The 13,077-nt window shown below is 44.7% G+C and overlaps 1 protein-coding gene across 1 annotated transcript in view; it reads left to right on the top strand.

Moving 5' to 3' along the window:
• The window catches only part of sall3a (spalt-like transcription factor 3a), a 15,069-nt gene extending 3,367 nt beyond the window's left edge, over positions 1-11,702 (top strand). The window contains exons 2-4 of the mRNA XM_038977389.1: positions 7,398-10,562; positions 10,765-11,108; positions 11,262-11,702. Coding sequence (XP_038833317.1) covers positions 7,398-10,562; positions 10,765-11,108; positions 11,262-11,702 — 3,950 coding nt within the window. The remainder of the gene's footprint in view (positions 1-7,397; positions 10,563-10,764; positions 11,109-11,261) is intronic.
• The last annotated feature ends 1,375 nt before the right edge of the window (positions 11,703-13,077 follow it).

The raw sequence follows: 13,077 nt of genomic DNA, 5'->3' as shown, positions 1-13,077 counted from the left end.
ATTCTCTTTCAGTACACTGTTAGGACTTAATATCCGTTCTGTTAGTCGCCGACCTGGCTGATTGTGTGTAACTCTCAGTCACGACACAGCAAGGGAACATAGGCCTACAGAAACGAGTTGCTATACCTCTACCATAGTAGAAGTTTTTCTAAATGTTATTGGATGAATCCAGTCTTCTATTTTTATGTAATATCTTTTCGGGATTCCGGGTTCTGCAATTCAGATATGATGCTGTTGCTCTCGCCTGCGTTACACCTCCTGCCTGCGTCTAATTGGGATTTATCAGTTATTTAAATCCCGCCTTGATCTGACCTTTTTTTGTGCTTAGGGCTTTTGTGGGGAGTTTACATTGTTGTCCAATGTAGCACTTTAGGGCCCTATTGTGTGGTGGCGTTGAAAAAGTGGAATCGCATGCAGTGCCAACAAGCCTCTCTCGCCCCCCCCCCTTACTCCCCCCCCAAACCCCACCCCCCCAGGCCTCCCAGCCACTTGCCCTGAAGTTGGCTGGTTAGAAAAGCTATGATAGAGCTGGCTGACTTAACCTTTGCCCACCTCGCCCTGCCAGGGGCTGCGGCTAGATGTCAAGCTCATAATACAATTAGAACAGCTGTGCCATTGACCTTGGCAGCGCGGCTTACCCGTGTCCTAGACAGTGTTAACAGTGACAAGCTTTCATCTCACTGCTGCCTCCTCTGCATCTAGTCCCTTTAGAGCTCTTTCCCCAGGGGTGAGGGAGAACACACACACACACACACACACACACACACACACACACACACACACACACACACACACACACACACACACACACACACACACACACACACACACACACACACACACACAGACAACTGAAAATACAACTATTTAAAGTGAATCCTCTCCAGCCATTCATAATGGCAAACCTCTTTAAGTGACGCAGTGTTAGGGTGTCTGCTAACACTTAGGAAACATTTGCAAGTGAACGAGCGAAACGAGAGAGGGAAAACATATTGAAGTGGATGGATGGAGTTAAGAAAGAGATAAAGGAGAGATGATATATAGTGAGGGAACATCCTGATAGCAGTGACAACCTTGGCTGTATCCCCACTTGCCATTCAGTGAGGCTTTGTTGGGCTTTTGTTTAAATCCTCTCTCATCATTTCAGTGGAAGACTCTGGACCACCCACACAGCCATGCCAAATATGTTTCCAAGAAGAAGGCACCCCAATATGGCTGTCTTTTAATTACAACCCTGAGCACTCAAAAACACACAATAACTATCATTCCCCTTGATGAAGAGGAACTCGCCAACGTCATGTGACAAACAATCATCCGGAGAGAGGGCCGTCATTGAATACTGTATTGCATACGCTTACGCAAACAAATCGTTAATGTTTGGGCTGGGGCTACATCTGCATGCAGTGACAAAGGCCCCTCTGTCAGAGAGGATAGGATATTACTGTACCACTCTGCGTGAGGGCCAGGCCTGTGAAATAGAGAGCTCTGCTTGGTGGGGGACTGCTCTGCAGGTGCGGATGGGGATGTGTGTGATGGTCCTGGTGGGGAGATCCGAGAGAGGAGCTGTTTGAGACGTGGCGTACATACATCATCGCCACCGGCTCTGTCTTGGAGGGAGGCAGCAGGGATAGTCACCGCTGTGTGTGTGTGTGTTATGGAGAGGTGGCATTTTGGGAATGTCCTCTGCTCCTTAGCCATCTTGACGGGACGGTTGTAGTACAAAATAAATAGGGTAGTCGAAATGTAAAAGTAACACAGGGAAATTGGGGGAGATAGTGAGAAAAATAATGCAATGGAAAAAAGTAATTGGTACAGGAATTCTAACATTGTTAAACCCAGCAGGCATCCTTATTTTCCCTCCTCCTCACCCCCCTCCACAGCTTGGGCTGGACCTATAGCGATTCATCTCTCTTTTAAGGATCCTAAGCTCTCCTAAATGCTTGAGAAAAATGCTTTTTAAAGGGGAAGAGGAGTTGGCGAGTCCGGGGATATGTGATTAAGGCTAAACTCGGACCTAAGTGGAAGTGCTTGCTAGAGGGTTCAGGCCATGCTATCATGTCATCAAGCATTAGATATCATAAGAAACAGTGTTTGTTTCGGCAAAAGAGAAGCATTTAAATTAGATAATGTAATTTCCTGAGTAAAAAGCTTTTGTAACTTGTATAATAAAAAAAATACTTTCTAACATTTCAGGTGCTTTTTATTTATTTTGTATGATTATGGAGTTTATATGAACTGCAAGTGTGTGTGTGTGTGTGTGCGTGCCTGCGTGCGTGCGGGTGTTTGCATGTATGACTGTACCTCACACATCTGTGTGTGTGTGTTTGGGGTGAAGGGGTGGCGTGTGCGTTTGCCCTGCTGTTAGTGAATCTGGAAATTGTTAAAGGCCCAGTGCAGTCAAAAACATGATTGTATATATATTCCCACACTACGAGGTTGGAATAATACTGTGATAATGCCCGTTTAGTGTAAGAGCTGTTTTGGAAAGACCACCTGAAATTTCAGGCTGTTTTGGTGGGATGGAGATTTGGCCTGCCTGGTGACATCACCAGGCAGTACATTAGTTAAGTCCAATAAGAAAGAGAGTTCCTAACCTCTCTGCCAATAATAGCTCGTTTTCAGTTTTCCCCTCCCACTCAAACCACTCAGACAGTCCTAGAACAATTCTTGCTTGGAAAATTGCTCTTTGCTAAGAATCTATTTTATTTTATTTTTGACCATTCTAATTGAAAACAATCACAGTAAGGTACTTAAGTGTTACCCAGAAATGATTTAATGTTAAGATAAAAAAATAAAAACAAAGATAAAAACAGCTGCATTTGGACCTTTAAGAATGGAGAGTTTGTAATTGCTCAATAATTTGCTAAATACATTGCTCAGTGGCTTTCACAGAATCAGTAGAGAGCAGGAATACCTCTTTTGAGGTAATATGTGGGATTAGCGGTTTCAGTTAGCATGCCGAAGATTGCTGAGCAAGATAGTGGATGCAACGATACAAAGTCTTACAATCCCCCTATTGATTGTGTTGAGCTTCATATTTGCAGGACGACTCTTAAAGAAATGAGAACCACATTGGATTTTCTAATGCCTTCCTCTCTCATGCTATAAGAGAATCAATACACCCCCCCCCCCCCCCCACACACACACACACACACACACACAAAGTCACATTAACACTAAACAAGATCTAGCCTCAGTCGCATAGAACCTAAAGAACAACCTGTCTTGTGTATTATACTTCCTCTAGAAAAGTACAGTTCATTTATATCATCTCAAAAAAAAAAAGAGTGTTTCATTTACCACGTATTTGTTTTATTTGCAGAGATTTACTTGCACCAGAATGAGAAAATCAACCCCGAAATCAAATGCTTATCTTCCCAGAAAGAAATCTCTAGTTGTCTCAATAAGACAGCGATACCCTTCACAATGTTAGTCGTGAAATGATATTCTTACAGTACGTAACAAACTGTACATTCCAGATTGTAGGTCTACTAACCAAAACAAATATATATATTGAACATTGGCATTATACTACTGTCATCTGCTTTTCTTTTAGCGATAGGGATATGAATGATTCACATATGATCTCAATCAGTTCACAAAGTAAATAAAATAAATAAATGAATGTGGTGATACGTTTCTATGACAAATGTATGTAGACCAACACATTGTGGCAAAGAAAGGGATTGTTGAAAAGCAGTGACACCTCAATTTCCAATTCTTGTTCATATAAATGTTCTGAACAGTAGGACATGGCCAGAATTGGGGCCTCAACTGAACTCTGTTGGAATGCAGTGAAATGTACAGTATGTGATATACACATCCTCAAATCATTTCCCTTCAAATTCAATCACTTACAGTAATCTCACCATAGTGAGAATTCTCAATAGATTAATTTGTATTCATCTTGAACATGCAAAATCCCCAAAATGCTTAGATCTAGATAACAGATATTAAAATACTCAAATCACAATTTATCAATGTTTATAGGCCAACAAAGGCACTCACTTACAAAGCAAATTGTATGAATGAAATTAGAGATTGACAATAATAATATAATAAATAATATAACTACTATAATAAATAACTATAATAAATGCTAATAACTAATCGGTTTATAACAATGCCTACTCATTGAGATTATTGACCTTTCACCCTAAATTATGGAAATGAGCCCCTGTGTATATTGATCGTCTAAGGGGATTTTTGCCTTCAATCACGTGGCATTGCTATTTCCAATAACTTGCTCTTTTCATAGTTTTGTATTGGTGTCGTGTGAAGTTAATAACTATTTCACACAATGCATACGTAGGTACATTTGTGCAAATGGAAGCTGTGTATCCTATACCACAAAAAATACTTTTATGTACACCACTAAAGACACACTATATGAAAAATACTGTATGAACGTTACGCAATTCTTTCATGCCTGGCTCCCACTGTGCGTCATGTTTGTTGTCATATCGTTAACTTCATTTTGTATGTTTTAATTTAGGCCATTGTGTCACGCCATACAGGAAGACATCAAATAATGCCTGCCACTGGCGTCACTCGGCCCCCAGTGTGTTCCTGGGGAGGAACTGATAGCATTTCCAAAAGCCTTTCTGTTGATTATTAATTAAGTTAAAGACACCGGACCCTGATGGTGTGGTGTAGCCGCCCCCTTGGCCAGAAATTACAGGAAGAGTGATGAATTATTTCACTAATGACTCATTAAACTGACAAGTAGGCGTCATGAAGGCCGCGATACAGGTCGGCGATGTTGTGCCCTTCGAAATGAACTGAAGCATAGAGCAACGTAGGTTCCCTCACTGTTTTCTGCATGTTGAATGAACCACCGTAGTCTGTCAAATGTAAAACGTTTGGATTGATTTGGGGGGAAAAAATAGGGATCATTTATGGAAATGAGAAGGTATTCCTGTTGTTGGTGTGTGTGTGTTCCAGAACACCTGTATAGTACACACTCATCCACAGCAAATTTTGGCCACTTTTGTCAAAATAGTAAAAAGGAGGACACATATTTTTTTACTGGGGGTGGAAGACAGCTGTATGTGTGTTCTGACATTTTGAAAATACATTTGAACAACAACAAAAAAGCCACCCGAACCAGACTCCACGCTAGTCCAAATGTAAACCTTAACTGCTAGCATCAACACTGCATGTGTCCTAGTACGTCCTCCCGTTTGTTGACTTGTGGCTGAGTGATTCCCTAGAGAAGTGCCATGTTTGGTTTTGCTTTGATTTTCGTTTCACCTGTGTTTGTTCCTTTGCCCTCACAGGCAAACATGCTCATACATAAACACCTACAATACCCTATTATCTCTCACACACACGCACGCACGCACGCACGCACGCACGCACGCACGCACGCACGCACGCACGCACGCACGCACGCACGCACGCACGCACGCGCACACACACACACACACACACACACACACACACACACACACACACACACACACACACACACACACACACACACACACACACACACACACACACAATATATATATATATATAAACATGACTACCTGGGATGGCATTTTGAATTAGGTTTTAAAACACTCTTGCACTAGGGTTAGGGTTAGTGTGGGAATACTACTTAATATCTTCACTCTCTGTTACTGGGTGAAAAAGTATTTGTAGTGGATCTGTTTGATTTATTTTCTTAAATAATTAAATATGTTTTTATTTGTAATGAGTTCAAATTCATGTTACTATTTAAAGTTGTATTATTCTTTTCACTTACATCTATACACACACACACATACATATATACACATATATATTACTATTACATAATTCACCGATTGTGATAATATACTAATTGGTAATAAATAGTCTTGAAATGCATTTTCAGGCTGAAAGAAACCACTGAACCGTAGTAACCTACAAGGTGGTCCATGTCTTTACATTTGACCATTTTCAAAGGTTTCACATCGACACCCACTATTTCTCTCCTTGTGATTTCTATTTACACACAGGTTAAGCACTTTCAAACAAGCAAATTATGTTTTCTAAGGAGCTATAAAAAGCGTCTATGGGTGTCAAGTCATAGCGGCTGGGGTCTCTGAAGTAAAGCAGTCATGCAGTTTTTCCATGTAGGAGAGTAGCAAGCTCCCACTATGGGAATAATTAACACACTGTCCTCACACACACACACACACACACACACACACACACACACACACACACACACACACACACACACACACACACACACACACACACACACACACACACACACACACACACACACACACACACACACACACACACACAAAGACTCAGCCATGCATCCACTTGAACATGAGATAAAATAAACGGATAAGGGGGCATGTATTCATGGTTTGATCAGGTGTGAATTAGGACCATGTTCGGATGAACCTACTTGCTTTCTTGGCACTTGATGGCAGTATGCGGAAAAGGAAGTAGCTTCTTACAACTGTGATTAAACATGTGTAACTAATCAGAGACTGCTGCCATGGCACTAGCATGTAATTTGTTGAGTCTCATTTCAAAAAGGGAGAGAGAGGAGGAAAGATGAACAAACCTAACTGAGTAACAAAAGCTGCGTGTTACTAATTTAAAAAGAGAATGTTTCTCATTTCAAAAGATATACTGTCATAAGGGCACAATTTTCGGTAATTCCTATATTTTGGGCTCACATCCTCATTTACATTATGGGTCAAATGTCCCAGGACATTCTGGGACAACTAAACAACAACAAGTCTCAACCATTTTAATTTGAAACATATTCTATAAATATCTCTCAAAGTAGAATACACTGGGCCTCTATACTGCATCAGCAGATGCTGAGTGTTGAATTGATTTATTCACTTATTCACTTTAGATGCAGGGCTTATGTATTACCTTAGCAATGCTAAATGAAGAGGCTCAAGCATTTGAAATTCAGGTGGAAATGACGGGGCTTGATAGCATAGGAGAATCATAATGGGCCCATCAAAGACCTGATTTGTACCCAACAGACGAGGCAGCTGTGAATTGTATGAAATATTGGAAATCAATAGCTTCTATGGAATTTCATTAAGCGGCAGTATCCACAATTGATAGGCCCTCATAATTTGATGGATTGCACAAAGAAAATTATTAGCCTGTCTCTATTGAGAGGGCTCGAATGCGCAAAACTGGGTCTTGAGAATTGGTGAACTAGGGCAATTTGTTCAGAGTAAAAAAAAAAATGAAAAGAATATTGATTTTGGTCACGTAAAAAAAATAAAAATAATAATAATTAAAGGTTAAATCTTTGCAGAGCTGCTCTGCAGAATATGTGTTGAAATTCTATTGATTATTTATTCATTAATTCTCATTTTTTGTCTCCCTCCTATCATTCTGTCTTTCTCCCTCCCCCTTCCATCCCCTTCTATCCTCAGCCACAGGAGAAGTGCTGGATGACGCAGACAGTGGGAATGAGAGCCGCAGTGGGAGCGAGGAGACCCATGTGTGTGAGAAGTGTTGTGCCGAGTTCTTCAAGTGGTCCGATTTCTGTGAACACCTGACGAGCTGCATCAAGAACCCACTGGTGCTCATAGTAAACGAAAACGAGACTGAACCCTCCCGGGAGTATCCTGCAGAGCCATCGCCCTCGCCAAGCTGCCGTAGTGACCAGGCAGACAGCGAGGACGCTGGAGAGGGCAGCAGCCACAGCCCCGGTGAGGACGATGAGGGCGCAGAGATAGCCCTGGAGGGGAGCAGTGCCCTGGACAAGGAGGACGAGCCCATGGAGCTGTCTCTTGAGAAACCGGTGGACCTCGAAGAGAGTGACGCCTCCCCACAGCCAGATGTTGCTCTACCTCAGCTTTGCGATCCTGCCCCATCCTCTGTGAAGAGCTACAGCATGCCGAGCACCAACGTCACCCTGGAGACGCTACACAGCACCAGCGTGGCAGTGGCTCAGTTCTCCCAGAGTGTCCATGCCGCGGTGGCCGGTAGCGGGGTCTCCCCATTGGCCATCCCCATGATCCTGGACCAGCTGATGGCGCTGCAGCAGCAACAGATCCATCAACTCCAACTGATCGAACAGATCCGCAGTCAGGTGGCGTTGATGCAAAGGCAGCCCTCCATCACCCAGCCAACCCAGAACCATCACCGCCACCACCACAGCACAGTTGCTGGCTCCCAGGGGCCGTCATCCTCCAGCCTCCCTGCCGTGCCCAGCCAACTCCAGCAGTTACACAACTTCATCACTCCCCCTGTCCACCAGCTACCCATCAGGTTGCCCTCACCGCTAAACAGCCTGGGCTCCTCCTCCTCCTCCCTCACCTCTGCTATAGATGGGCCCTTCTTCTCCCATACCCAGCAGAGTAGTAATCAGCAGTCAAATGTTTCGATGCCCAACACCACCTCAGCAAACTCCTCTTTCCCTCCGTCCAGTGGTAATGTGCTGTCGTCTCTACTGCCTTCCTGCATGGCTTCAATCACACACAGCAGCAGCAGTGGAGCTGGATCCACAGCTGGAGGAGGCATGAGCAGCAGCAGTACAGCTCTGCCAAGGAATTCCAGCAGCCCCCTTTCACTAGGCCACAGCAGCCTCCTGAGCACCAGTCCCTCCAATCTACCGCTGATACCTCACAGTTCATCTAGCAGTGTCATCTTCCCAAACCCGCTAGCCAGTATAGCTGCCACGGCCAATGCACTTGACCCACTCTCCGCTCTGATGAGGCACCGCAAGGGAAAGCCCCCCAACGTGTCTGTCTTCGACACCAAGCCCAGCTCCGAGGACCCCTTCTTCAAGCATAAGTGTAGGTTCTGTGCCAAGGTGTTTGGCAGTGACAGTGCCCTGCAGATCCACCTGCGCTCTCACACTGGCGAACGGCCCTTCAAGTGCAACATCTGCGGAAACCGGTTCTCCACCAAGGGCAATCTGAAGGTCCACTTCCAGAGGCACAAGGAGAAGTACCCGCATGTCCAGATGAACCCTTATCCCGTGCCAGAATACCTGGATAACGTGCCGACCAGCTCAGGCATACCGTATGGTATGTCCTTCCCCCCAGAGAAGCCGGTGACCACCTGGCTGGACAGCAAACCTGTTCTCCCCACAGTCCCCACCTCAGTTGGGCTCCAGTTCCCCCCAACTCTCCCCAGCATGATGGGAGGCTACGGTGATTCCCCGAGCCTCACTCCCCTTAGCAGATCACCCCAGAGGCCCTCCCCACCCTCCAGTGAGTGTGCCTCTTTATCACCTAACATCTTCACTGAAGCAGGCATGATCACCACCTCACGGTCTCCGCAGCCCAACTTAGGGGGTGACATGCCTCCCATTCTTAAACCAGAGGGCATCCACCTGCCCCCAAACCTCCCCACTTCCAGGCCTGGTGAGAACACGACCACCACCACCACCGTTACTCAAGTGGTCCTCGCCACCACGGTCACCGCGACCACATCCACTAGCAGCTATACTGAACGCATCATTGCCCCCTCCTCTGTTTCCCATCCAATCCTCCCCATGATCTCTGATCAGTTCAAGGCCAAGTTTCCATTTGGCGGCCTCCTGGACTCTATGCAAACGTCTGAGACCTCAAAGCTGCAGCAGCTGGTGGAGAACATCGACAAGAAGATGACCGACCCCAACCAGTGTGTCATCTGTCACCGTGTGCTCAGCTGCCAGAGCGCCCTCAAGATGCACTACCGCATTCACACAGGAGAAAGGCCTTTCAAATGTAAGGTCTGCGGCCGAGCGTTCACCACCAAGGGCAATCTGAAAACACACTTTGGGGTCCATCGTTCCAAGCCCCCTCTCCGGGTCCAACACTCCTGCCCCATCTGCCAGAAGAAGTTCACGAACGCTGTAGTCCTGCAACAGCACATCCGCATGCACATGGGGGGCCAGATCTCCAACACCCCCCTGCCTGAGAGTCTTCAGGAGATGGACACCGACCTCTCCTTTGACGAGAAGAGCTTAGACGCCATGAGCAACTACGATGACGAGCTACTGGATGAGATGGAGGCAGCTATGGAGGACGAAGCAGAGCTGAAAGAAGGGGAGATGATGATGGACCCATCCAAACCTCTCCATCCATATTCAGGAATGTCCCCTGGTCGCTCCCCGCCTACCTCTGTCATCTCCAGCATCGCTGCTCTGGAGAACCAGATGAAGATGATCGACTCCTCTGTCAATATGAGTCGCTCGTTCGGGCTGAAGCCCATGCAGAATGGTGGCCGGTTTGGAGGAGAGAATGACTTCTTCAACAATGACTCGCTGTATGCCTCGGGGGACCTGGAAGGCCAGAGTGTTGGAAGCCCGGCACTATCTGAGTCCTCAGGGTCCATGCAGCCCCTCTCCCCTGCTCACAGTCACCCTGAGAGTCATCGATCCAAGTCCCCAGCCACACTCAACCATAGCAGCAGCACTGCAGCAGAGGGGCAGGAGACCAACGGGATGACTACAGTGAAGTCTGAGAAGTCAGACACCCCATCCCCGGCACCTGTGTCTGAAGGTAATGTGGCATTGGACCTGACTGCTAGCATAACCCAGCCTAGCAGGCACTTCATCAAGGAGGAGAACCACTTCAACATGATGTTCCTGGGCAGAGATAGAGGTATATTCAATGATCCTGACTTTGATATGGTTCATTTATTGTTAATTTGTTTCCTAGGAAAATTTATTAATAAATACATATCACAATTTACATGAATGATATCTGAAATGTCTAAAATCATTGTGTTCCACATGTGTCATTTGGATAACACACGTCTCCGTTCTCCCAACTAAACATATCCTCTTCTTTTTTGTCTCTCTAGGTCTGAGCAACTCTAGCTTGCTAAACACAGCATCCAACATGATCAAAATGGAAATGAATGGGCACAGGCACAGAAAGCCCATGTCCCTGAATGACGGTCCTTACATGCCTGTGGGCATCCAAGTGCCCGCTTCTGCACCCCAGACCAACATGAGCCCCAGTATCACCCCCATGCTGGCACCGCCAACTCCCCGTCGCACCCCCAAGCAGCACAACTGTCACAACTGTGGGAAGAACTTCTCCTCAGCTAGTGCCCTGCAGATCCATGAGCGCACACACACAGGAGAGAAACCATTTGGCTGCTCGATCTGTGGAAGAGCCTTCACTACTAAAGGCAACCTGAAGGTATGAGAGAGAATATAATAATAAAATGCATTTAAAGTATAGGAAAAGGGGTGCCTTTGCCTCAAAAATAAAGTTATATAAAGAACATGAAAAAAAACAGAGGCTCTTGAATAATAATGTCTGTTCCTTGTGTTTCCTGTTGACTGAATGCAGGTGCACATGGGCACCCACATGTGGAACAATGCGCCAGCCCGTCGTGGACGCCGTCTCTCCGTGGAGAACCCCATGGCCTTGCTGGGCGGGGACGCCATGAAGTTTAGCGAGATGTTTCAGAAGGACTTGGCGGCGAGGGCCATGAACGTAGACGCTGGCTTCTGGAACCAGTATGCTGCCGCCATCACCAACGGCCTGGCCATGAAGAACAACGAGATCTCCGTCATCCAGAACGGAGGCATCCCCCAGTTGCCCGTCAGCCTGGGTGGTGGAGGTATGACCTCGCTAGGGGCCATGTCTGGAGGTATGGACCATATGGACCGGGTGAATGCCAGCAGCAGTCCTCCCGTGACTGGGATGGATAAGACAGGTCTGGAGGTTGGGGCTAGACGCCCCTTCGCTCGATTTATGGAGGAAAATAAAGAGATTGGGATCAATTAAGGACTTTATTATTAGTAAGGAAAAGACTTTGAGGAAAGACAAGAGTCTTACGAAAAGGAAAGAAACTGCTAATCCAGTTTGAACTCTTATGTACTATATTATGTACAGAAAACTTTTTTTTTTGGTTTGGTTTTGGAAATATAATATTTAGTATTCGTTAGAGGTCTTTGCCTTTCGCCCTTTCACCCCTCCTCATTGATATTTCGCTCATACGAAGAATACTTTGTCTCTTGTTTGAGAATATGTCGTCTTGCAAGATTTGCATGGTACTTATTGGTTTCTATCAGTATGTTTGACTGCTTTTAAGGATTATTTTTGAAAAGTAATATCTTGACTCAATTGTGATGGGCAAGCCTCTTATTGTGAAAGGACTCAAATGAAGCTGAGCGAACTCTTATATGTGCATAGACTGACTAGCTGCTGTTTGGCTGATGTTTATGTTTGCTCTTAGATAACGAGCAATGGACTGAAGTAAATTGGAATTATGGTGTTACTGTGCTCGCCTTCAATTTTTTCTCATGAAGTAGAAAACTTGAAAAAAATGTTGAAACTATTTTAATCTTTACATTAAGTCTCCCAGCATTGTCTTATAATATTGTCCTGTGTCTTTAGTATTTATGATATTGACAAAAAAGCGGGTATAAGAAAATATATTTAAATGGCCCCAGCATTTTATTGATCCTTTTTTTTCTAAACTGCAGACTTCACTTATAAATATCTCTTTCAATAAAGACAACATGTCATTTCAGTTGTACAACAGAGACACATTGTGAAGTTTCATTTGGATATTCAGCCAAGACGATGTGTAACATGTCTGGTGCACAGTGAAGACGCTGAGATATCCGAAGCTGCTATTATCACAAACCTGATTTTAACCTTTTTTTAAAAAGATGGGGTAAAAATGTCATTTTAAAGAAATACATATGTATAGAAATACAGACAACTCTAAAACAGGTATGCATATTTTGTATCACATGAAAATAGACATCCTTTGAGAGTATTTGTCATGTTTGTGAATGCACTTTTTAAACCAGACGTTTTGTCTGTGACTTATCGTTAACCTTTGACTGAGCTGTCTATCACGTGTAGTTTTAATTGTTTTCAGCGTACCACTCCTACTATTTGCAGAGTTGGCCCTCTGGTACGGTATCTTATGCTACTCATCAGAGTACAACCTCATCCACACAATCAAATCCTTCTCCAATAAAAAAAGAGAGAACAGGTCACTTGTGTTTGACTGGTCTCCTTCTCTACATTTGCTGTTGTTATAATTTATTTATTTTCAGGCTGGATTCCTGGTTTCTTTCAAAGGGGTTAGAAGGTTGTGGTGAGATTAGATGAAGTAAAAAATGACGTGTCAAATAGTCCAGGTCTT

This window comes from Salvelinus namaycush, chromosome 37, assembly GCF_016432855.1.
Source record: "Salvelinus namaycush isolate Seneca chromosome 37, SaNama_1.0, whole genome shotgun sequence".
NCBI classification, from domain to species: domain Eukaryota; kingdom Metazoa; phylum Chordata; class Actinopteri; order Salmoniformes; family Salmonidae; genus Salvelinus; species Salvelinus namaycush.
The sequence above is the reverse complement of the archived record's forward strand: the minus strand, read 5'-3'. Positions and strand labels throughout refer to the sequence as shown.